Genomic DNA, 27,728 nt, shown 5'->3' with positions numbered 1-27,728 from the left:
ATAGGTAGAAAGCAGTTTGAGTCTCCTAATATGAGGATAGACTAGGTCTCAAAGTGGTTCCACCCAGCAGCAGCAGCAGCATCTGGGATCTTAATAGAATTGCAAGTTTCCAAGCTTCACCCCACTCACACCACATCAGGAAATCTGGATGTAGGGATCCGAAATCTGTGTTTTTGCAAGCCCTTCAAATATCCTGAGGCACACTCTAGTTTCAGAACCACTGGAATAGACTGTGTGTTTTTGAGGGTTGGGAACTCTGCTTCCCATGCTCTAGTCGCTCTTACATTTTCCGAAAATTCAAACTGGTTGAAAACCCAATAATCAATACTGTATACCTCCAGCTTCTACCCATTCACACCTAAAATGCTAATTTGGCATAGTTTTTCTCTTTTAGAAGATTAGATATTTTTGTTGCTCACAGAAGCATAGAGCCATAGGACCACAGAATTCTCTCAAGCAGCTCATTTTGTTGAAGAGGAAAATGAGAGTCAAAGTCAGTGACTCACCCATGCTCCTGAAGCTTGATTAGAACTGTGACTATACATGGATTATCCTGGATCCAAGATCAGGGCAGTTTCTGGGTAGCTCTGCTGAACATTACAAAATAAGCTGTGAATCTCAAACACAGTGAAACAAAAATTATGGCAAGCCTAATCCAAACTGAGGGGAGGCAGTAAGTGGAAGGTATCTTCTATCTGTCTTCCAAGGCTCCCAGCATGCTCAATCATCTGTTAAAACAGAATCTTTATTATTCAGAAATGTGCACTTGCTCGACCTTAATACAGAGAAGCAACTGAACAAAGAAAAGGCAGGACCCAGCTATTCTTACCAAATGTGGACAGACTAAGGCAGATTCAGGAGCCCATGTAAGATAACTTGGTCTCCTCAGGAAAACTGATATCAATGTTGTACTCTTTGATAAATTCCAATTTTGTGCCAACTCACTGTTATATTTGATAAGGCTAAATGTGTTAAGGTATATCCATGCTATACAAAAGTGAACTATATTATAAAAGGGTTCCATTCTGTTTAGAAACGGTTTCAAATGACTCACACTGCAGGCCTATTTGAATAGAGAGACACTCGTGTTAGTCTTTGCTGTAATGAAGGAGTTTGTTATTGTTGCATATGGATGGCCACAGGAGCCCTGGAGACAGCACTTAGAGAGTGTTAACCACGCAATATGAAATCCTCCACCATTATGAGAATTAATGCAGAGTCGCTTCAGTGGTTGCCTGCTGTACCTCTTTCATCACATAATTTTAACTTCTTCCTGAAAGTTGGTGCCTAGCAAAGCTGTATTCCTGAAAGGTTCCCCAATGATTTGCCATCTGTCAAAAGTGAGACATTCTGTCACCTTTATAATGAGCACTGGCGGGCACCTAACACTTAAATTCTCACGCCTCTGTAACACAACGCTCTTGAAGAGAGGAGCGGTTCCTCCGCTACATGCTCGCTCTTCTTCAAAGGTGTGGCCACTATGAGATTATTAGAAATGAAGAGGAAATGCAAACGTTTGCTCTGAACAGAAAAGAGTCACACTGATCTCCCAAGGGACTATCTAAATCAACACATCTCATCACTGGTATTTCCCCCAACTGCAGATCTCTGCATCAGATTTCAGAAACTCCCACTCTCTCCAGAGGGACCAGTTTCAACTCTTGCCATTCTGCTGCAAGTATACCACAAAGGTATGTGATTTCCAGGCACTCTTCATCCAGAGAAATCATTTTGTGCAACAGTGGACTTCATGAAATTTCAAATAGGCCCTTGAGAAATACTTCTTAAGTGGATGGATGAGAGAACAAATAAAGGATTTGGGAACTCCAACTTGCACAAACAATGTATTGGGTTGGCCAAAAACGTTCATTTGGGTTTTTCCATAACATCGCACGGAAAAATCCGAATGAACTTTTTGGCCAACACAATAAAAGCATCAAGTGAAGTTGGACTAAATATCTGTCAATGGGGAAATGCCAGATAAACTATTGAGCCACCCATTTTATGGAATTCTATACAGTGATAAAAAGGAATAGATAGAGATAATGATACTACCTTAGAATGATCTTTAAGTCATATTTTAAGTGGAAAAAAATCAAGATGCAGAAAGATACATAGAATATGTTACTGTTTATAAAGCCAACAAGTGAAAACTGTAAAACATATATGTAACTACATAAAAAATGTCTGGAAGGATACACATGAATTCAGTAGGAAGGGAGTCAGGATTAGTAGGGGTAATGGCCAAGGGGACATTACAATTTTTAACAAGGTGAGTGTATTCTATGTATTTCTTACATGATTAAGTACACATAAAAAAAGAGTTAATGATGTTGAAAGTATTTTTAATGACAAATCAATCAATAATTATATTCTTGGCCATGAGAATGTGAGCCATTACAAAGTATGACTATATTATTTTTGTTCTTTTTTTGTGTCTTGAGTGCCTAGCAGAGAGCCTAGAACATGACAGATGTTCAATAAATATTTGTATAAATGAGTAGTATAAAAACTTGTAGCTGAGGTCAAATAACAAATTAAATTCTTTCATTCAAAATTTAGATTTTTTTCACAAGAATTTTTTTCTCCCTCGAACCTTTTTTTATATTACAGTATCAAGTGACTGGCACCCCCATTTCACCAGTTCTTTCCAATGATTGAGAGATCCAAGCTGAGCCATTTAAGCCCCACAGTAGTAGTTCTTGGCTTATCTTTTCTTTCTTGGTGGAATCAGGAGGCAAAGCACAAGATCTCTATGTCACTTAAGAAAGTGTGAACATGATGTTGGAACGTGATGCTGGGTGGCCTGCCAACTGAGACTATAGGTGGCTGTTGTTGAATGTGTGAATGGCTAAATAAATGAATTGTAATTAATCCAATTTAAATGCTGGTGTCACGAAAGTAAAATTATCCAAACTATCTGAAATAAGCTCCCTAATTTTGCATGTAAACAGAAACTTTAACAGAAGAACCAAGCAAACCTAGGAAAACCTCATTAAAAGTTCTGATTCCCATAGAGTTCGTGCGTTTTAAAGGGTCACTATCACAGTCACTAAGGAGAAGTTCACTGATTGGAAAGTGAGCAGGTATATATAAATATAATTTCCAGATAACTGAAGGGTATCATTTTCAGTGCCAACACTGAATAAAACAACTTGAAAAAAGTACTTCTTGTTCCTCAGCCAAGTCCAAAAAAATACAGAACGTGTTTTATCCCTACCTAGGGACGTAAATCATTATTTGTGAACATCAGTCTTGTAGTTTCCATTTAGTGATGTCCTCAGCAAGTTTGTGTGACTGGGGATGCCCCAGACTGGTACTCTTTTTAAATATTCTTTTTTTAATCTACTGTTTTCAGGCTGCTGCTGCTTCTTCTTCTTCTTCTTCTTCTTCTTCTTCTTCTTCTTCTTCTTCTTCTTCTTCTCCTTCTCCTTCTCCTTCTCCTTCTCCTTCTCCTTCTCCTTCTCCTTCTCCTTCTCCTTCTCCTTCTCCTTCTCCTTCTCCTTCTCTTCTTCTTCTTCTGTTTCATATTGCCATCAGCTGCTGTTTTTTGTGGTTATCACTTCACTGCCTCTGGTTTTTGTCCCACAGTCTCCCTGCCCTGTCTAATTTAACATTTGCCTGTTATGAATTGGAAAACCTGTTAAGTAAACTCGTTGTAAAGTACAGACAACCCGTCCCTGAGAGAGGGTGATGGACTACCCTTTTAGGAAATACATATGAGCTCTGGTAAATGCACCATCTGTTTGTCTATTCAGATTCCTCCTTTACTCGATTTCTGGAAGATTGGGTGGGTGAGGTGACTAGGAAAAAAAGTGGCTTTTGGTTAAGTGAACTGTTACTGGATAAAGATATTTATATTTTTACTGCAGCATTCCTGAATGGCTGGAATTTTGGGAAAAAGATCCAGTGGAGATTCTCTTGGATCTGGGGTTTGGTGCTGACGAGCCAGACATCTGCACAAAAATCCCAGCCAGATTCCTGGGTTGTGGCTCAGCAGCCAGAGGAATCAACATCCATGTTTTTCTTGAAGCTCAAAAGCAGCGAATGGACATTGAGAACCCTAACTTGTACAGTAAGTGAGGACCACATGGCATCAGAATCTCAGCAATGGCAATGAGCAGTCAGATGAGCCACAGTTTTAGGAGGGATGGGCCAGAAGATGTGTGCAGTAGCACTCAACTCCGATATCTCAGTGGCTCCAAACAGAGACAGGTTTATATCTTGATCACTCTCCGAGTCTGCTGTGGATTGGTGTGTATTTTGGGAGGAAGAGAGATCTGTTGCATGATGTTTTCCTTACCCATGGACTTGGCTCCACTATCTGGAACATCACTGGTTGGAAGGACAGAGAAAAGGTGGAAAGAGAGAACCATACTTGAGCCTTAAAGCCTCCTGCTCAGAGCTTACACATATCAAGTGTGCTCAGATTTCGTTGTCCAAGAAAAATCATGTGGCCACAATTAACTCCAAAGGGGTGATAATGTGCAATCCTACCACACACCCAGGAGGAAGACAGTACTGGTGAACAGCACTCCTGCATACCGTAGCCACATACCCAGAGGTCAGAGAAACCAGGATTTGGCAAGGCTTAATCATGGGTCACTAAGTGATACCTTAATTTTCTCATCTACGAGGCTTAGAACACTACTTATTCCACCACAAGCTGTAATTGGTAGTTATAAGTCTGTCGTATCTTCAGAATTGTGGACTAACTGTACTTAAATCTTATAGTTATCATGCATGTTGCAACTTTTCCCCAACTGGTGGTCAATGGAATACTTTTCTCTAGGACACTACTGAGGATATTATTGGGGTATGTGTACTGTGCTCAAATAATTTGGGAGAAAGATGGCTTGCAGTTAAACGGGTTTATTTACTGCAGGATTTGTTTAGTATGCTGAGGTGCACTCTCAGTCTCCTAGAGGGAATGCAGTGCAGCTTTTTCAAAATCATTTCAATACAGAACCTCTCTTAGAGGAGCATTGAAGAACATCTCCTCCATGGAGTAGAGTTTGCAGAACTCTGGACTGGGGAACATGCCAAAATTCTGTTAATGGAATAAATTCTAAATAAATAAATTCGCTGAAAGGAAAGTCAAGTGAGATGAAGTGTTTCTCTCAAACGAATATCTGGAACAGAGGTTTTGCTTAGATTTTTCAATTTAGTTTCTGTTTCCCCTGTTTTCATACAGGTGCAATGGGTCTCAGAAATCATAGCAATGATATTTTTTAAAAAGGGTATGCAAAACTGAGGGTGTTGCAGTGTAACGTTTCTTTACCTTTAGTAGAAATGAATATCATTCTTTGTTGTCTTTTCCTCCAAGCCGCACAGAAATGCAGAATCTTTGATCAATTCTTTATTTGGGGAGAATAGTAACACTTACCAATATTTGAGGAGTCTTTGAGCTGATCTGTGAAGTAAACATTTCACAGATGAAATTGACACATGGATTGTAGGGACCCTGTGGCTGCTGGCCCCCTCTTAGTTCCACCACTTAGCGCTGTGCTGACAGTGCATGGCAACTCTTCTTGCCCAACACTTACCAGTACACTTTCAACTCAAGAAAGCTGAGGAGGTCAAATGCAAAACAAGCAATCAGAAAATTAGTTGGCTGTCCCATAGACAGAATGAAACAGTATGTCTCATTCAAAGTCAGTACCAAAGGTTCAAACTTGAGGGATGAGAATCAATTGGTTCATTGTTCAGTGCACCCCAGAGCAAAACAAACAAACAAAGAAAATCCCCATCTAACACTTCACACTATTATGTTCTCTGAATTGCCTGAACCAATTAAATTGATAGGTATTGTCTTAGTCTAAGTATAAAAATCTGCTATAGAATGGATGCTAAGACAGTCGTAAAAGTGGAATTATGATTCAATCATGCTCTTGCACTTACAACTAAACTTAAGTGGGAAGTGTAATCAGAATGTTTCTGAAAACATCTGGAACCCAAGAGTTCCTTTAGGTCTTGACAGAATATCATAGTCTTCCATGAGAAGCCCATCACATTTTTTTTGGAGTAGAAGAATGAATAGTCAATATTTTCCACTTTCAGGTGAAGGAAACAGGTAGGCACAAAGATTCGTTCCTGGAGAAGTCTATAGCATTGCTGTGATGATGATACAGACAACAGAACAGAGGACAGCATCCTTCCACCCCACTGGGTGTTTGACCGTTGCGGAGCTATGCAACCCTGCATGCCATTGTTGGGGTTGAGAGAAGGATGTGTAATAAAAACAAAATGTTCTGTTTCCCTTACTGAGCTTTTGTTGTCTGGAGATACCAAAAATATTTTTTTACAATTTTTTCAAAGTACCAGTGTGTCCCCAAAATAGCTGTTGCTGCATTAGATCTCTCCCAGATACTAATTAAGCCAATCCTGGCATATTGCCTGAACAAGTGAGGCCAGGTCATTCATAAAGGCCAGTTGAGGAGCTGGTATGTTTGGAAAGGTAAATGGGCTTTCACATTAATGACTATCTTCTTTTGGAAGACTGAAGACAATATATTCCCTTCCTGAGTCATGCACATTTACAATTTTAACTGATATTTATATAGCATTGAGCTTTCATAACAGATGTGAGAGATATGTAAGACTGGTATTATTACCTCATTCTCCAGATGAAGAAACTGGCCATTTACTATGTGCCAGGCACAAGCCTAAGCACCATGAATCTATTAACTCACTTACTCTGTGGTCACACTTTCAGTGATTGGTTGATCTGGGATTTGGATCCAGGTCTTCTGATCCATAGATCATAATCTTTCCACACTCTCAGGTGAGGGGTATAAATGGAGATGATGGAGGTAATGATGAGGATGGTGACTGCCTTAAGCTGCGGAAGAATCTCCAAACTCACTTCATGTGAAAGAGCTGGGTTCACTCTTTGACATGTACTTTAATACATGACAGTAATGTCAAGGTTCATCCTTGCCTATAGATTTTATAGATTTAATGCATAAAAACTATATGAATCTATATAGTTATGCATATTTAACTAAATATAAAAGGTATTCTCATTCCCTATAACACAGTTATATAGGAAAATATTAGTATAGGGAAATATAAGTTATATTCCCCTTGTTATGTAGGGGAATCTCCTCCATAATAACCAATGGCATGTACTATGGAAAAACTTGAGTTTCAGAAACTTAGTCCTTCCCATCTTGAAAATCACATGTGTTAACAAATCTCTTCAGTTTTTACTACATTTATGCAGTTTCATTGAAACTAAAAATTGTGTGTTCCTTGTATTGTTCAGGCCGTTTCCGACAGCTAAAAATATTGGATCATGTGGCCAGTGCTTTCTCATCTTTGCTGAATGATGTTAGCATCCTGCAGAGCAACGCTGAAGAGGAAGATGAAGGAAAAACTGTGCAAGGAACCTCAGTGAGTGAAGCCAAAGAGCGTCGAAGAAGATTGGGTGAGCTTTTTAGGAGAAGTTCAAAGCAGAGCACTAGAAGGGATTATAGCCTGGAAGCATCAAAGTCATTGAAGATGAGAAAGCAATTTTCCCTCATCTCTGCAGAAGCAGGGGAGTGTGGAGCCGAGTTGCCAGCCATGACAAACAAACATGATCACAGTCACTTGTCTCCTTTGGCAGAGCGTTGGTCTCTCCAAGCCTGTGATGACTGGACAACTTGTCATCCTTCCCAAGCTCTTCTGAGCAAGCAGTGGTCTCACTCATCTGTGCTGGCCAAGCAGGCTCCTCTTTCCTGTGTGTCTGAGGGGTCAGTCAAGGACAGAACTCGAAAGGAGAACCCAATTCAGACTAACAAACTCAAGCGCTTGTCTCATGTTGCAGACAAAACACCAGACTCCTTCGAAATGGAAGAGGTCAGTGTACTCAACTTCTAAGGGAAATAACTTCCACCAAGGCATCTTTTGCCTTGCAGCCCTCATTTAACCCCTTCATCTTTCAACCCTTCAGCATTACATCTTATTATTCCAAACTTCTGTTTAGTCTAGGACATTTAAGGTCATTCTAGTTGCTTCAGTCAGAACTAAACTAATATGCCAGCCTTTGCTTTCTCCCATTTCTTTTCCTTTTCTTGCTCACAACTGAATCCTCAGGTTATTTTATTTGTTTATTTATTTTTATTGGCTGCATTGCGCTGCGTGCGGGCTTTCTGTAGCTGCGGAGAGCAGGGGCTACTCTTCATTGCAGTGCATGGGCTTCTTATTGCAGTGGCTTCTCTTGCTGCAGAGCACAGGCTCCAGATACATGGGCTTCAGCAGTTGCGGCGTGTGGGCTCATAGTTGTGGCTTGCGGACTCTAGAACGCAAGCTCAGCAGTTGTGGCGCACGAGCTTAGTTGCTCCACACATGTGGGATCTTCCTGGATCAGGGCTCGAACCCATGTCCCCTGCATTGGCAGGCGGATTCTTAACCACTGTGCTACCAGGGAAGCCCCCTAAGGTTATTTTTTACTTTGCTTTTCCTCAATGTTTTATTATAAATCTTGGTATGCTTTCATCTACTCTCTATCTTTCCATGTTTCAGCCTCTTTGAGGGTCAATTCAACTACTTCCCACTCAGCACATCTTGCCCACCACTCCTCCTCTGGATTCTCCTAGCCTTAGCTGGGAGAGCTTGTTACAGTAAAGATTGTGTTTGTGTGTTGATAACATCTCCCCCACGGGACTGTCAGTTCCTTGAGGATTAGGTTTTATCCTCAAGGGAATATGTCTTGGAAATATTTGCCCTACAATACTTAATGTGGGGCCTTGGACAAAAGAAGTAGGGACTTGAGTTTGATAGCATTTTATTTATTTGCTCGCTTTGAGATATAGTGATACTCACATAGCTTGACCTCCATTTCACACATATTCTTTGCCTCTTCATCCCACCTTCATTTACACATGCTAATTTTTATCATCATTCAGATGGTACACCCAACTGTACTTCAAAGTCTTTTTTAAAAATATATACACATTTTCACTCATTTCTTTACTCTTTAATTACAAAGAAAGTATAGAAGAGCAAGGCTTTTCCCCCCTTTTCATGTAAACTGTTTAGAAGTGGGGTAGGATATTTATATGCCAGTCCCAAGGTCAGGCCACTCTCCTCTGAGCTCTCTACATGTGAGACATTCTACATGTGAGTCCACTGCATGTGAGGCTTTGGGGCACAGACTCTGCCCTCCAGGGAACCACAGTGCAGTGGCAGGGATAAGCACAAAAACCAACAACATGGTAGGGACAGTGACAGCTCTACCGATAAACTTTTATGTCACTGAAGAAACAAGTTTGGGATATCTGGGGAGTAAGAAAAGGGGTTCTTAACCAGCCAGGCAGCTGAGACAATCAAGGAAATCATAGGATATTAAAGCTTAACAATAACTTTAAAAAAAAGTAAAGAGTTAGGTGAATATGCCTATTGGTAGGTCTCCCCATCCCACAAAGAGATAAAAGTTGCCTGAAAATATATATCTGTTAACAATCCTAATATCTATTTATAAATGTTTCTGTATGCATATGTCTTATGTCAAAAATTATCTTAAGAACCTTAAAATATTAATCTGACTTTAAAACCGTAGCATAAAGATGAATACAAATTATAAATGGAGAAAAAAAGACCTTTGGTCAAGTGCCCTGATTTCCATAGAATCTGAGATGGCACTAAAAAAAAAAGTATTTTCTTTTATTCAATCTTACAAAAAGTAATTACCAAACTAATAGTTAAATTACTATAAAGAACATCAAGACAGTCTACAAGTCGTTATTCAGTCTGCTATTTCCTAGGATCCAAAAAGGAAATTTCACCAAACTCCTGCCTGTTGACAAGCCTCATTACACTCTACTGTCCCTTTACTAAGCTTCTTCTGCATCAAACTTGACTGACTTAGAGGAAAACAAAGTTCCTTGTAGGTCATCTACATGTGAGAGCCCAGGGAATGGTAAACATCATCATACTCAACATAAAGAATGAGGAAAAGAATGTTAGTCCTTGCATGGCATACTTTCAAATATTCTTATATGACAGTTATTCAAGGAAAAGCTATACATGCTAGTATATATAGGTGTGGCAAGGGAGAACACACTCAGACACCAAAAACAAAAAAGATAAAAAAACAAACAAACAAAAAACCCAACAAACTCACATGTTTTTTGGCACATAGTAGGAACTTTGTAAATATTTGTAAAGGAGTAGATTAATATTAGAACTATTTGATAGTATTAATTCAGTCTGTGAGTGGCTTCCATGTAAAAACAGAATATTCTGTTGAACTTTGAAGCCAACTTTGTTTATGGTGTGTCTTTAATATTTGCCCAGATGTGTATAAGAGGCTATATGTGTATGTAAGGCAGAGAGAGCCTTCAAAATGATATTAAAAAACTCACTACTTGAATTTTGTTTTCTTAAGAAATATATTTAAAATATTACATCATCATCACACAGACTGGAGAAAAATATTTGTTTCACTCAATACCGATGTATGAGTAAATGAAGCTTGGGTAACTTGTAGCTTAAACAGGAACTAATGCCAGATTTAATAGTCATTTTTTAATGGCAAATTTAAAAATATAATTATAAGAAATGAAAAATATGTATGAAATTGGCAGATTTTCATGGCATTTGAAATATGAGCCAATGTATTTAAATATCTACCTATCAGAATTTCAACTCTGATTGGCCAAATTCTGCCTACAGATCAATCTATAATGCTTTCCCTAAAGTCCTACTAAAGGCTGAATATGGCAATATTTGGCTCACTTCTCAAAATTATGATTCCAACAAAGTTGTACCTAGATTTTTAATGCAAAAATCAACATATTTTTGTGTCTAATTTTACTTAGTTAAACTGTCAGTTCCTTTCATTTTTAAATTCCAAAATATGTTAGGAGAATTTAATACTTTTGAAACTTCAGTAGTTGCAGACTCTCTTAGGATGCTTCTTTGTATCTACAATATAATATCTTTAACCTTCCCTCTCCCTTACATACAAGGATCCTGCTCTCTGGAACTCCTGTGTAAGAATGTTACCCCTATTATTAAATAATGCCAGTCAGCATCTTGTTTAGGTGAGAAATGTTTCAAACATTATAATTATTTATTTTTATTTTTTTCTTTATTAATAAGTTCAGCCCAGGTGGAATAATCCAGGAATACACCTGGTTTCCATTTTAAATTATTGGGACTTTTTTGTTTTTGTTCTTTTTTCTAATAGATGACTATATACTTTACATTGCAGTGGGTTTTTCTCCAGGATAATGGTCACAGCAAAAAATTTTCTTATTATACTGAAAAATGCATATGGTGAGCGCTGGTTTGAGTTACAAAACCAATAAAGATAATGTTAATAAGTATGTCTAGTCAATTACAAGTATAGAGTAACTTCTGTGAAAAAAGAGATGGAGGATTAAAAAGAGAGAATAAATATTTCTTCTTACATTACTGAGCTATATCCTCATGATCCTCTCTTTATTCCTGGGTTAAAGGTAATTTTTGGCCATATATACCACAATGTTTAAAATATTTACATCCTTTGATTCAGCCTTCAATATTCAGACATCAATCCCAAATAAATAATATGACATGTAGAAATAGATTTATGTACAAGGATACTTATCTCAGCATATTTCTATTTGCAAAATTTAGAAAACATTCCAACATTAGGAGAATTATTAAGTAAATTAATGTACCTTCAAAATATGGCCTATTGTGCATTCATTAAAAATGGTGTTTTCAAGGAAATTTTATGATGTGGGGATAAAAGTTCCCTCCAAATTTTAAGTGAGAAATTGGACTATGTTACTATATCTAGAATAAATGTATTAAAAGAAAACCTGCAAAGACATACTCCAAAACATTAACAGTAACCATTTTCTTACCTTCTTTAACTTTCTATATTTATCAAGCTTGTAGAGTAAGCTGTTATTATTTTTAAAGAAAGTATTATAATTTAGCTTTAACAATGATTTTATTTTCATTAATAGAGTAATATTCATTAATTTCTTAAAAGAATTTTTAAAATAAATTCTACTCTCTCAATTTGAAAATCAATTTTTTTGAGCTTTCTAAGTTTTATATAGCAACTGAGTTATGAATTTCCTAAACTGCTCTCCACAAATTTACCAAGTTGTAAATAAATCCCTTAGAGAGCTAAAATTAAATATGGGAAATAACTTGCTTTCTCCAAAAATAGTTAAAGCTCTTTAGGATCAAAAGAAAAAAGAATTTCTAGATTAATAGTAATAATATTATTTAAGTTTAGTTCAAATGCTACGTCTTCCAGGCAGGGCCTCTATTCCTCCCACCTGGAAGTGATCTATCCCTTTGCCTCTTCTTGACTCTCCTAGTTCTTTGCATCTTTGTTATGAGTGCCTTGTACATACCACCTGCCTGCAGCAGACTGTTAGCTCTTTGAGTTCAGAATTCATGTTTAATCCTCTTAGCAGTAGACAGTAGGTATTCATTATATGTTGATTAAATAAATGATATTAACATTATATGTTGATTAAATAAATGATATTAACATTATATGTTGATTAACATTAAATAAATGATATTAACATTATATGTTGATTACATAAATGATATTATGAAAGCATTTCTAATGAGACTGATGCATTTTGGTGTCTTATATGTTGATTAAATAAATGATATCATGAAAGCATTTCTAATGAGACTGATGCATTTTGGTGTCTCAGGTCCAGAGCTTTGAAGAAGAGGCTGGTAATCCTCTTGACATGACTTCAGGAACTGTAGGTAAGAATTTATCAAAGTGTGTAATTTCATCACTGGTCTTTCAAAAAGAAAATGTAAATAACTAGTACTCAACTTTCTTAATATGTAGAACTTAAATTATCTTCAGGAGATGCTATACCTACTATTACTACTACTTCTACCTACTACTATTAAACACCTGCTAGCAATGCATATGTACATGTAAATTTCAAAACACTTACTACAAAAATGTCCAGTATCCCTGGGGCTAATGTAGTATGAGTTCTGTCTGACAAAAACTCTATATGATCCAAATAGGCTAATGAAATGGATTTTACACAAACTTGGGAGTAACCAAGTGAATACTTTCTTACTCCTACAGCCAGCTGCTTGCTGTTGTACAAGTCATATCATTTTACTGGACATCAGCTTTTCTGTCTGTAATAAAGAGATAAGTGCAGATAATTTTTAAGTTCTCTGCTGGCACTTATAGTCTAAATTAAGTGATTCTATGACCATCACATTAGTCTCTCAGTGGAAACAAGTTGCCTAGGTGTAACTTTCCAGATCATCTCTTAGATTGATGTTATACTTTCCTAGACCACAGAGAAGGAAGTCTTTCTCTACTACTGGTTCTTATGCTGCCATTCAGCCATCATTGTGATTCAGCATTTCCATGATCCTATAACAGAGCTAAAAGTAGACGGGGTTTAGTGAAGCAAAATAAAGCAGATGAAGCTCGTGTGTTTCCTGGAAGAAAATATGCAAATTTAAAATTTAATTTAGTGTGGTGTCAAACACATCTTTTTCATTACAAAGTGTATGTATGGGCCTCATTTTGCTAAATGCTATTTAGAAATTATGCATTAGTAATTATAGGGTCCTGCTGATTACATAAATTGTTATCCTGCTCTTCAAAGTAATTACCACCTAACCTGCATTGAGGTTTATAAGACAAAAATAAGCATCTGTTTTCCATCTAATTGAATGCTTCTCCGTGAAGCTGGAGGTCCCCTTGCCAATAGGAGTTGCCTTCTTTGACATTCAATTAAGAGGTCTGCTGATATCATGTAAGTCACCCCAATCATTCCAAAAAATAATTTGGGAAGTTAGGCAAAAGCACTAATCTATATTTAATCTCAAATTCAGAGAGCAAATTAAGATGGGTGAACGTTAGCCTAATGGAGAAAATCTGAATTATAGTAAAGCAAATGTGATTTTATTACTTTCAAAAACACTGTTGTTAACCCAAGAAAAAATAAGACTGAGAAAAATAAGTAAAACTAGTTTGATTAATGGGGAAAGGAAATATTATTACTTTGATTGATATATATGAATGGATTACATATATATGAATTATATATGTACATATTAAATATATACACATATGAATGAATGAATATGGACACAAAGTTCAAAAGATGACTTTACTCAAAAGATGAAGACACATGGACTGTTTGACCTACAGGATATAGCAGAAATGATGCTATGCCTCTTCCAAGCTTATCCTTTAACCCACCTGGCTGCTTCCTGGTTCTTGAGATACCTGCTCTTGGAGCATTCCTTCTGAGAACCTAGCCCACGTGCTGTGTGAAAAGTGCAACATGTGGGTATACCACATATAGTCACTCTGGTGGAACAGCCTTGAATGAGCTCACCTGTGAATAAACCATCCTAGTTACTCAGTCCAGTCAAACTTTCAGACGACTCCAGCCCAGATGCCATTTGACTGCAACTGCCTGAGAGAATCCAAGCAACAACCACATAACTGAGCGGAGTCAATCCACAGAAACATGGAAGTAATAAACTGTAGTTTTAAGCCACATATATACACACAAATAGATGAAGGCATGTGATGAACACTTCAAATACCTTTAAAACTTAGTTTAAAGATATTTTAAAGACTATTTCATCTACTCATGCACACTACTCAAACTATTACCAGAAAAAGTGTATTTAAGCATTTCCCTAAATGAATTTGAGAAAAAAATTCTTCTTATAAAATATGGGAACCCAAGGCCACAAATGCACCATCCTCCCTTTATCCCTGAAAAAGTATCACTGGAATGACAAGAGAATATAAATGTAAGAAGGAAACATATAACAACGTGATTAAAAAGTTGGGGTATAATTCATATTCTAGAAGCCTTGAGGAATTTGTGTGAGATATATTGTGGGTAAAGTTGCAGATGATTTTATAGGAATAGCTCACCTTTGTTTTAAAGAAATAAGTGCACTGTAGAACTATACTAACATGTTATGGTCATAATTCCAAATGAATCTAAGTTAACTCTCAAATTAGTCAAGGCATACCTTTCTTGCCACTATAATATCAGCAAACACAGGAAAGTTACCACAGTATCTAGCAGTTCACAGTTAGAAGCTACTCCAAGAAATGCCCACCAATAAAAGAATGACTACAAGGAATCATTAGGAATTCTCAGAAATGAATATTCTCAGTGAGATATATGAAGACATTGAGTCTATGTAAGAGAACAACCTCCAATGAATAAACATTCCTTTCAGATAAAATACAGTGTCTGATTCTGCTTCTGATAACGGCTAAGTAACCCCTAATAGGCCAACCCTCCCACAGATAACTATAAATCCTCAACAAAATATTTTTAAAACTCCTACCTAAAAGCACTAGAGAGTGACCAAAAGCAGGCAGATAGTGTAGATGGCTTCAACACTTGGGAAAAAAAGAATGCAACTGGGTGAATGTCCTGTTTTTTCAAAAGTCTTTTAGCCTGAAGCAAGATCTAATTGACACCACTCTAAAAAATTTATAGAAATTAGCAGTCTTACTAGCTAGAAAAATCAGAAGACAGAGTTTGGGGCAATAACAAAAGCTGGAAAGAGAGGTGAGAAATCTCAGAAAGGAGAGAGCCAGAGAGGAAAATCCTCTGACCCTGATCATGAAATCGCTAGCCAGTTCTCAAACTAAACATGCGTGAGGAAGACTTTAACAATTTCAGCCAAAGCTAAAAGAGTGAAATGACATTGCCAATTGGACTTTGATTCCAGCCAGTTTTCCTGACTGCTGAAACACCATGCCGTTTACAATGTCTAGATACAATAAAAAATTACTGGATTTATGAAAAAATAAGAAAATATGACCTACATGCAAAAAATAAGCAATTAGTGGAGATAAACTATAAGAAAAACAAGACGTTGGAATCAGCAGAAAAGTATTTTAAAGAGCTTACATCATGCTGAAGGATGTAGAGGAAAAATATACTCGCAATGAGTGAAACAACAGAAAATTTCAAAAGCAAAATAGAAATTATAATAAAAACGAAAGGGAAATTCTAAAAGTGAAAAACTATAATTTCTGAAATACAGAATTTATTGGATGGGCTTAATAGCAGATGGGCTTTATTTTAAAAGAGAAATGAGGGAACTTTAATATATACCAATAGGAATTATCGAATAAACGGAAGAACAGGAGAAAAAAGACATTAAAAATTATATGAAAAAAGTGATCTGAGTCTCAGGAGCCTGTGGGGCAACATCAAAAAGGTCAAATATACATATAATTGCAGTCAGAGAAGGAAAGAATGGAGAGGATTGGACAGGAAAAGAATTCAAAGAAGTAATGATGGAAAATTTCCCAAATTCACTCAAAGATTTATGTTTACAGATTCAAGAAGCTCAGCAATTCCCAAGTATGAAAGATACACAGAAAACTATACTTAGTGTCAAACTTATAAAGAGAAAATACTCAAAGCAGGTATGGAAAAAGTACACATTGTATATAAGGGAATAAAGATTTGAGTGACTGAAGACTTCTCCTTAGAAACAATGGAGACCAGCAAAGGCAGTAACTTCGAACCAGATTCTGTATGCAGCAAAAATGCCGTTCAAGAAGGAAAATAGGGACTTCCCTGGTGGCGCAGTGGTTAAGAATCTGCCTGCCAATGCCGGCGACACGGGTTCGATACCCAGTCGGGTTAGATCCCCGGTCAGATTAGATAGTACATGCCACGGAGCAACTAAGCCCCTGCACCGCAACTACTGAGCCTGTGCTCTAGAGCCCGCAAGCCACAACTACTGAGCCCACGCTCCACAGCTACTGAAGCCGACAGGCCTAAAGCCCATGCTCAGCAACAAGAGAAGCCACTGCCATGAGAAGCCCGAAGAGTAGCACCCTGCTCACCACAACTAGAGAAAGCCCGTGCGCAGCAACAAAGACCCAACACAGCCAAAACTAAATAAATTATAAATCTTTTTTTAAAAATGCAATAAAGAATACAATAGTTTAAAAAAAAATGAAAATAAAGACATTTTTAGATAAAAGAAAACTAAGATGACGTTATCAACATACCTGCACTGCAGACAATCCTAAGGAAGCGCTTCAGACCGAAGATAGTGAACTGTGACATTTACACCACACATCGATGTAATGCATACGACAATTTTAGCATGGAGAACGGGGAGGTTGGTAAATTGGTCAACACAGCTCAAAGTTTTTACATCTTATGTGAAATGGTACAATATTAAAGTATACTGTGAAAATTTGAGGATATAAAGCAACCATTAAAAAATCACAGTTATAGCAAAATGCTAATAGAAAAATTAAAATATAATTCAAAAAAATACAATGAAGACAGTAACATTGAATACTGCAGAAAAATAACTGAATTTAAAAAGTAGGAGACATGTGTGAGAAATTACTTAAGGATTGAGTAGAAAAATGAAATGGATATAATAAACAAAACATCAAGGAAGACAGATCCAAGGAGTATATGACAAAGATGTAACAGGTGGTTAGAGCTGGACCCTTCCTGTCTTAGTTCTGACTGAGGTTCTGAAAAAGATAGATATCAGATACAAAGTCAATATGTGACAAATCCATACATGCAACTTTTCTAAGGAAATTGTAGGACCCAGTTCTACAACTCCTGAGCTCGTGTATTTAAAGAGGGGACAAGTTGCAGAGAGAGGGAAAAGACTGGTGAAGGTACTTCATTGGGGAAGAGTAATACCCTGTTGTGTGCCCTTCCACTCTTTGGAGGGGGACTGGGGATGCTACTTTGAGACCCAAGCAATAGGAGGCATTTGAAGGAGACCACTCACAGAGCAATTTCACTATATTTAACAAGGACAGTCACCGTGTGACAGATATTGTTCAAGGTACTTAAGGCGCATTGTATCTTTTAATCCTCAAAATAAATCGAGTTAGGCACTATTATTATTTCTAATTATTAGATGAAGAAACTGAAGCACAGAGATGTTAAGTAATTTTCCAGATGGTAAAAAGTGGTTCCAGCTTTCAAACTGAGGTCATCCAGCACCAGAGTCTGTACCCTTAAATATAGTATACCATACAACTTTGAAATGACTCCTCTGCAGTTGGAAGACATGGGGTTGGTGCATGAGAAAAATAATGCAGGCTATGAAATGGATTGTGACTCCAGGCTGAGAACTTCTCAAGAACAGGTCAAGAGGGCAAGGGAAGAGTTGACTACTGTATTTCATCAATTATAAGATGAACAATTTTTCCTTGAAATTAAGATACATTTTACAGTTGATGGCAGGTCATAATTTAATTGGCAGAGGGTTTTTTTTTTTTCCTTTTTTAGTGGTACATAAATAATAGAAGTCTTAAAATGAATGGTATCTAATACCATTTGATGACAATGGCATCAAGAAAAGGAAATGCCACCTGACCAAACTATGGACTCTTCAGTGAATATTTACACAGCTATGACAATGTAAATGCTGTTGATTGGTTTTCAGCTTTGAGCAGCAGCAAATAGGCAAACACAGAAATTTAATTCTGGTCACATAACAAATTGCGACTATTATGCAACCAAACATTTTGAAGGTAGAATTATAGCTGTTGGGAAGTGTTAGATGAAAAGTTTGTAGAAAGGTGGAGGAAAGTGTAGGGACTTTCATCCAAAAAGAAAACAGATGGCACGCAACCTGGGTGACTGAGAAGTGGTTTCCATAAGCATATGAGCAAGCTTAAAACCAACAATGAATGGTGCCAAATCCTAGGTTTAGAAATATTAGGGAGAAATTACCACTCTGAGGACTGCAGGGCCAGGGAAAGGAGTAGCAACTGAAACCGGGGATGAATAGATGTAAGGGAAGCTGTGGCTTCTTATAGAGGGAGGCAGCCAGGCTGTGGGAGGGAGTTGGGAAAACAAATACTCCACACTGCCTCTCTTGCTAAACTCCAATCTCCAGTAGCCAAAGCCAAGATGATGCCAGAGACCAAGGAAGCTCGTGGATACAGTCAATAAGGGACACACATAGAGTAGAGAAGAAAGGAGACTAAGTCTGGAGAAGCAAATAGAAAACATTCAGCACAGGGCACTAATGTCTTTACCTTAGATAGAAGGTTGGCAAGATAATGATTAAGCTGTTAGTCATCAAAAGAAAAAATGTTCAGATAGATGATAGAAATATAAGGACAAAAGGAGTGCAGTAGCAGTGTAAATTAGCTAAATCTTATCTTTTATAAATAAATAAATATTGCAACAAAAATCATTTTTATTAGGTCCAGGTGCATGAATGAAATGAGAACACCTAAACACCACAGTAAAATGTATGAAGTACACCGAGAAGGTAGGGAAGAGGGTAATCCGCAATTTCCAGGCAGAAAAATACGGATCATGTACAAGTGAAAAAGCTCCAGCACGTCATTAGGAATACTAAATGGCAGATGGGGAGAAATAGAGGTACACACAATTTAGAAGTGGGAGAAATGTGAACCAATGATTTTATACCCATTCCTGTTTTTTCTGTATGCAAGGGCAGAGTGAAGTCACTCTCAAAGGAAGATTCATGAAGTATTCCCTTCGCTACCCTTCTAGGACAGTATCCTGACTGATTAAGATGTTGCTCAAAATAACATGCTCTTGGGGATTCCCTGGCAGTCCAGTGGTTAGGACTCGGCACTGTCACTGCCTAGGGCCCAGGTTCAATCCCTGGTCAGGGAGCTAAGATCTCCCAAGACAAAAAAAAAGTGAACTCAAGTAAAAACCAACTAAGCATACAAAGTTAATTAATTATTGTTAAAATTTTTGAAACAAATAAAATATTACAAAGTTACTAGGGATAAAAATAGAATTTACAACAATTTGCTTAGATTCTGTTTTATTACAACAAACTAGTGTGAAAGATTGGAAATAGGATAAAAGAGAAATAAAGACAAAAACTAATCAGGATTATAATATTAAAATCTAACAAAGTATACTTCAAGGTAAAAAAACTTAAAAAGAAGACTTTACAAATTTAATCAAGTTTATAAACCTCATTTAAGATTTAAAAATTATGAATCATTACATACCAAATAATTAACAACTAATATATAAAAGCTGATTCTATGAATTTGTAAAAAGCCTTGAGAAATCAATTAGAACTACAACAAAATCTTATTAGATTAATGTAGAAAGGAAATATATAGGAAGTCCAGGGAAGAAATATACAAGCTCCATAAAAATGGTAAAACATGATCAATGTCTCCTGTAACTAAAGAAATACAAATTTAAAAAATAATGTTTCACCTATCATATTAGCAAATATTTAAAGATTTATTAATACACAATGATAATAAAAATTTAAAACAAACACCCAATGTTGGTTGGAAGTTAAATTGTCATAATTATTTAGAGTATAATCTGTTGATGTTGCACAATTTTAAATGTATGTAACTTTCATGCAACTGTTATAGTTCTGAAAGTGGCCCTACCAATAGATTCAAATGTACACGTAAGGATTTTTGCTACAAAAATGTTTATAATAACAAGGAACTAGAGGCAGCCTAAGTGCCAAAACTACATTTACTTTAAGTAATTATTATATATACTTACATTAAAATCTATTCAGACTGTATTTTTTAAAATGAGGCAGATATGTGTTACTATAGAGAGGTCTTTGAGAGATACAGCTGCTAAAGGAGGGGAAAAATGATATGTGCAAAAGAGTCTATGTAAATACCTCTTTGTGTTAAAAGAGTACATCTATGTCTATTGAGGCAAGAAAGTATGTGCAGGGAGCTTCTGAAAGAATGTATAAGGGACTGCTAATGGCAGTACCTTAACAGAAGGGAAACTAGCATGTTTTAAATTAATTGGCATCTTTTATTATGTTACCATGTGCATATGTTATTTTCATAACACTGCTTAGCAAAAGAAACTCTGCAATACTATAGGAAATTGACAAAATAAAAATGGGAGATTCTGTGTTAACAAAAATTATATATATTAAGGTGTACAACGTGATAATTTGATGTACATATAGGCAGTGAAATAATTACTATGATGATGACTAGTCATGCTAATTAATATATCATCTCTTCACGTAGTTAACTTTTTGTGTGTGTGTAATGAATGAACCTGAAATCTCTCTTAGCAAATTTCTAATATTCAATACAGCATCATTGACTATAGTCATCATGGTGTACCTTAGATCTCTAGGCTTACTCCTCTTGCATAACTGCAACTTTATACCCTTTGACCAACATCTCCACTCAAATTGGGAGATTTTAATATTCCTCCCATCTTTTACAGGTCAAGCATGAAATAAAATATGATAGAAAAGATATTAATATTATAATTGATAATATGAACTTAGAAAAATATTGAAATCAGTATTCTTTGCTGGTATTCTTGGAATATTTATTAAAATATCTAACAAATTGTATGCAAGGATTATTTCATTTATATCTTATATACACACACACTCACAAATAATGTATAGGCCACTTTGCCATAGATATAAATGCAGTAATGTTTGAATTCAGTAATAAAAATATAAATGACACTTTCCACCTCCAAGCAAACAAAACAAAATACCAAACCCAAGACTTGGGGACTGAGTCCTCCATCTTAAAGAAAAGTGCAGAAGATGCAAAGTTAAAACTATAAATTCAGATCATTTGAATAATGATGGAGAACATTTCACATAAAATTGGAGAATTGGAACAGAAGTACTAATCTGAGGCAAATTCATAGCATTAATTTCTTTCACAATCAAACAAGTAAAAACTAAAATTAAGCATTTGTCTCAAGAAATAATCATGAAAACAATAAAGTAAACATAATTAGAAGATACAGATTAATAGACAAGCGGAAATAATGTGGGAAGCAGAAAACAAGTAATTTGAAATTTTTTTATTTTGGTATTACCAAATGTCAATAAGCCTACGGAGAGAGGGGAGATCTCTTACACTACTGGTGAGATTGTAAATTGGTACTACCATTTGCAAAGCAGTTTTCAAAGCAGTTTTGCAAAATCTAGTAAAGTTTCAAATACACACTCTTTGATTTAGCCATTCCATTTTTAGTATATGCCCTAGAGAGATCTTCACATACATGCAGAAGAATAGAGGTATAAGAATATATTTTTTGCAACACTGCAATAGGGAAAAACTGAAAACAACCTAAAGGCAATCAAATCAATAACAAAAAATGTTACAGATATTATAATATAGTCATACAATAGAATAATACCCAGCAGTGAAAATAAACAATTTATCCACGTGGGAAAATATCACAAATATAAGGTGGGGATAAATATGTAAAATATATACTAGCATTAGCAACATTTGTTCTGTATTAATGTACATTAAAGTAAAAGCATGAAAATATGCAAGGAAAAATATAAACACCAAATTTTTCTAAATTTAGACTACCAGCCTCTTTGAAATAACACAGAAAGAAGAAGAGAGAGGAAGAGGGAAAGGGAGAGGGAGAGAGAGAGAGAAAGGGAGGAGAGGGGAGGGGAGGGGAGGGGAGGGGAAAGGAGGGGAGGGAAGGGAAGGGAAGGGGAGGGGAGGGAAGGGAAGCAATTCCTTGTTAATTAACAATTTACATCAATACACAGATTTGCAGTGTCCCTAGCAGTTTTAATTACATTACTCAATGTAAGGATCACACTATTCTTTCCTCTTTAGAGATAAGACATCAGCAAATTAAGTAACTTGACTAAGTTTGCACAGCTGGCAAAGGGAAGGACCAAAATTCAAGCCAGGATCTTTTGAATTCAAATCTAGTCCTCCTTGCAAACTGAATTAATATATTCAACAAATATTCAATGAGCACTCAATACATGCAAGAACCTGTTCTAGGTGCTGGGGATACAAATGGAAGCCAGAACCTAGATCCATGGAGCTTGCAAGATTTAGGAGAAACCAATTCATTATTAAAATACAATTGTGATAAGTGTCAAGAGGAAAAAAGCAAAAGATGAACTAAAAACTGCTAACATCCCAGAAAGAGCCAAGTACAGATGAGTGCCTTGAGAACGCATCATTTTAACTTCTTGGCAACATTTGAGTGCTGACTCTGTGTCAGGTGCACCTCCAGGCACTTTCCATCTATAAATTCATTGTCTCCTCCCTTGGAGGTGGATTCTCTCATTATCATTCCCATTGCACAGATGAGGAAACTGTTGTAGGGAGATTGTATGGTTGCCCACGGCCACACATCTCAGAGCCCCTCACTGTCTTTTGTTTCTTGTTGCCTTCTAAATTGACCTTGACAGGATCCCTGTGGTGATAAGCTCTTAGCGCTTGCCTGAAATCCTAAGGCAGAAAGTCTATTGAAACAACAACATTGCTCAAATATAAAACAAACTTGAATCATGAGACTCAAAAGATACTGATTTCTATGATAAGCTCCTACACATGAATCTACTCTGGCATCTATGATTTCATGCCTGGATTATTACCACTGGCCTCCCCGATGCTGTGATTTGCTAACTTGAAGGTAGAAATGGACTCTGTTGGCACTCAGAAGAGGGACTGGAGTGCCCACCTCTTTTGTTGTTTGCTTGGTCTAGGTAGTGTTATTTGTTTGAGGGGATTTAGCGCACAGGGAACAGGATAGTGGGATGAAGGGAACTGATGGCCGGGACTGCCTATTCACAGACAGATTAGGGCGAGGACACTGGTGGAGCACAAGTCTCAGTGGCTCTGTCCCTTGGCTCAGTCGCCTGGCCTCAATTTAAGTCCAATTGCTTAATTTTCTGCACACCCCACGAAAGCCAATTCCCATGCTGCTCTGTGTCTTCTTTATATTTCTCCATAATGCTGTCTCTGGCTGTTTAACTGCGGCAGGCTTTATGATAAGGGTTACTGTTTGTTTGTTTTTTTCGTTGGCAGTAGGCAAAGACAATTTTAAAAGACACACTGAAACTCAAACAGCCCTGAACGACTTACACAGAAAGCAGGGTGTTTTCTAGGCTTATTTTTGAAATATTACAATTTTTTTATTAGGCAATTTTATCATTGTTATAAATAAGTAATTGTACTGGGGAGAAGGGATAATCCTTATTTAATTAAATTCATCTATACTCCCAGGTTGGCAGCAACAAGACATATGTGAGACTAATACCCACAGCCTGCTTCTTTGCATGTGCAATTAAAAATTCACTCTACAGTAGCACTGCCAGTTTCGTGTTGCTTTTGGCATTTACAAATTCTTTTATTTTGTGACTTTTTTTTTTACCATACACATATGCTGGAGCAGATGTTGCTTATTTGTTGTTTATTCAAATCTGTAGGCTCTGGCAGCTAACTCCATTGTTCTGTAATGAAGCTTTATTCACTGTCCTGTATTAGGACCCAGCGCCTGCACAAGAGGCTGCCTTAGCTCCCAGTAGGACGCCACAGTTATTGCCCTTGTAGTTGGCTGTTTATAGTCAGAAGCTTGCATTGGGGAGAGAAATCAACAACAACAAAGGGCTGGGTGGTTACAGTCCGCGTGAATGGAAAGGAATGGAACGGGCGGGGTGGGAAGGTCACCCCGCATTGCTCTGCTCTGTAGTTCTGCCTGGTGGCCTCAGCCTGGCATCCAGGCTCATCTGCTGTGGGGATTTGGTGTCTGAGGCTGGGAAGCATTTCCTGCCTTCTCTTTCTCTTCTTTCTCTTTCTTTTCCTCTCTCTAGTTATTTACTTCGTTCATAGGCAGGGTGTCTAGTGTGTCTCCCCACCCCCTCTCCATCCCTTTATTTCCAGTGCATACATAGATTCGTTAACAGCCACACCTAGTCCAGCACAAAACTCTTTCTTCCATATATCACACCCTCATCACATCTTTCCTCATCCACATACTGTTTCTGGCTGCCAGTGTTTTGGGGAAGCCACACTTCATCAAGTTGAGAATGTCAGGTCCATGTTGACCAAAATAAAGACCTGCTGATCCCTAGAGCTCCAATGCCAATTTGGAGACATTCGCCTTCTGGAAAACCCCTGTCTTGGCCAGGAGGCAATCAATCAGAGATGTAACCACCTCCATCTGGCACATTATGACATGGAACCTCACTATTAACACATTTGTGATTCATCTTGTCCCAACGAGTGGTGCCAGGGATCAAACCACATCCTCCCTCCCCGTGGCAGCTGGGAGCACTCTAGCTTCCCAGCATGCAGAGTTAACACATTGGCTCCTGTGACATCGCAAGTAACAATTCTTTTAATTATCACACCTTCCCTCCCCCTCCCCACCCACTCCACAGACATTTTGGCACCATGGGGATATTTTGCAGCCGGCAATCAGTACTTTTCTTAATTGACTGAGTATGTTCCAATAGCATGAAGGCTGGTATTATCCATGTTCGAATGAAAGGGACAGTTGCTTGATGCTAAGTTCTATAGCTATAACCCTACACTTGTTAGGGAGCTTTTACTTCCATAAGGATGCTCTAGTGTTCATTCATGATTTTTTTTAAAATTTCATTTCTCCTGTCTATACATGGATACATCCTTAGGATTGAATTCAAGGTCTTTCCCATTCTAGCCTCAGTCCATCCTGATAGTCTCACTTCCTTTCCCACAACCCAAACTGCATTTGGGTTGCTCTGCACCCCCCAGCATTCCCCACTTTTACATCTTTGTAGTTGCATTGCTCGCTTTTCATGGAATCCACTTCCAATTTCCTTTTCTACATGCCAAAAGTCATCTATCCTTCAAGGTCTCTAGTTTACTTATTGCCTCTTCTATCATCTCCTCCAAGAACCCTATTCCCTGGAGTACCCCTTCTTCAGTGCTCCCATATATTTTGATAGGCCTTTATCATAGACCTGAACACAGTTTGCCTTGAATTATAATTAGCTGGTGCAAAACATATGTCCCTAACTAAATTGTTATTTCTTTTAAGGATTCTTTGGTACATCTTTGTAGCCTTGTGTTGATTAGGTGTTGGCATCACATCTGTGGGGTGGCTAGCATGGGAAATGGGTTTAAGGAATGGGGATAAGCCTATATTGAGTATGCTGTGTTTCAGGCAGGCACATAGCACTTTACATTCTTAACTCCTCCTTAAAATAACCACAGGAATAAGTAGATTTTACTCCTATTTTACAGATGAGGAAACAAGGCTCAGAGAGGATAAGTAATGGGATCAAGGTAACCTAGCTACCGAGTGACTGAGCTAGGATTCACAGATCTGTCTGATCCAAAAACTTTTATTCTTGCCAAAACATTCCTCTATTTCCCTAGCAAAAATTTTAATGTCATGTTAGAACAGTCAAGATACCACCCTAATATTAAAATATAGGTAGAATTCAACAGAAAAAAACACTGCTGTAGGGAATATTAAAATCAAAGTATATTAATATGGTTGAGCGGAGCAACTAAGCCCGTGTGCCACAACTACTGAGACTGCGTTCTAGAGCCCACAAGCCACAACTACTGATCCCACATAGTGCAACTACTGAAGCCCGCACGCCTAGAGCTCATGCTCTGCAACAGGAGAAGCCACCTCACTGAGTAGCCCTCACACCGCAACGAAGAACAGCCCCTGCTCACCACAACTAGAGATAAGCCCACACGCAGCAAAGAAGACCCAAAGCAGCCAATAAATAAATAAATAAATAAATAAATAAGCATATTAATATGGTTGAAATGATCCACACCAAAAAAGAGCAAAGTTTATGACTTACCTAGGGGTTGAGTTTATTTAAATTCAGGCTTAATAATAACAGTTGTTATTATATAAACCCCCACAGAGCTATGCTAGATGAAAATAAACAAGAACATGCTCTTCTATGCCCTTTATAAAAATTAATTTTTGTTTAACAAGAGATGTGTTTCAGGGTTTTTTCAGAGGATAGCTAATGTCAGATATGAAACCACAAATCCTTTATTTTGTTTTAGCCTAAGAGGTTGTTTTGGAAGAAGATTAGAAAATCAGTCTCTCACAGGCCTTTTTTTGAGCCTGGAGAGGTGATTATGGAAGGAATGAAGGATGTGGCCAAGGTGGTTGATAGAAGACACCGAAGAGGAAGAAAGGGAAGGTAAAGAGGATGCATTTCAGATTTTTTTTTTAAGCTCTTTATTGGAATATAATTGCTTTACACTTTTGTACCAGCTTTTGAGGTACACCAAAGTGAATCAGCTGTATTTATACATATATCCCCATATCCCCTCCCTCCCACAACTCCCTCCCACCCTCCCTGTCCTGGCCCTCTAAGGCATCACCCATCATCGAGTTGATCTCCCTTTGTTATACAGCAACTTCCCACTAGCTATCTATTTTACAGTTCGTAGTGTATATATGTCTATGCTACTCTCTCACTTCGTCCTGTCTCAGCTTCCCCTTCGCCCCCCCCCGCCCTCTCAACCCCGTGTCCTCTCAGATGTTTTTTATCACATGGTTTATCCGTTATTCTTGCCCCAGCTCAGCCCCACCACTTTTCTCCCACTCTTTCTAGGTCCCCTGAATTACTGGCCAAGTGCTAGTATAAAACCTTCCAAGGTGAATATTGCATCAAGAAATTAGACCATTAATAAGGGAGTTTGTGTTTTGCCACAAGTCCCAGTTAGTATGAAATCAATGTGAAGATCAGTGGCTTGGGGGAGCGCAAGGGGAAGATCACAGCTTCCCATCTCCTTTTCAGGAATCTGTTGGAAGGAAGATCCCAGTTCTTGTCTTGTGTAGCAAACATCATCCTGTATGGATAAGCACAAGGCTCTAGAAGAAGTCTGAGCAAATGAAAAGGAAACTGGTACTAGAAGAGGCTCTGAATATTAGGGGTTTTCCTTCCATGTCTGATCTTACTCTGGCTGTTCTCCTCACTTTGGAAAGAGAGTTGGC

The 27,728-nt window shown here is 37.5% G+C and overlaps 1 protein-coding gene and 1 non-coding gene across 2 annotated transcripts in view; both read left to right on the top strand.

Annotated features, from left to right (window-relative positions):
* ITPRID1 (ITPR interacting domain containing 1) overlaps positions 1–27,728 on the top strand; it is a 76,703-nt gene that overhangs the window by 21,859 nt on the left and 27,116 nt on the right. The window contains exons 5-8 of the mRNA XM_057732059.1: positions 1,605–1,691; positions 3,873–4,075; positions 7,268–7,842; positions 12,660–12,717. Of these exons, the coding sequence (XP_057588042.1) occupies positions 1,605–1,691; positions 3,873–4,075; positions 7,268–7,842; positions 12,660–12,717 (923 nt within the window). The remainder of the gene's footprint in view (positions 1–1,604; positions 1,692–3,872; positions 4,076–7,267; positions 7,843–12,659; positions 12,718–27,728) is intronic.
* Positions 19,556–19,628, top strand: TRNAD-GUC (transfer RNA aspartic acid (anticodon GUC)). Its single transcript has one exon. It is a non-coding gene; the product is annotated as a tRNA-Asp (tRNA).

The sequence above is a fragment of the Hippopotamus amphibius genome, chromosome 4 (genome assembly GCF_030028045.1).
Source record: "Hippopotamus amphibius kiboko isolate mHipAmp2 chromosome 4, mHipAmp2.hap2, whole genome shotgun sequence".
NCBI lineage: Eukaryota > Metazoa > Chordata > Mammalia > Artiodactyla > Hippopotamidae > Hippopotamus > Hippopotamus amphibius.
This window is presented reverse-complemented; position numbering and strand designations above follow the sequence as displayed.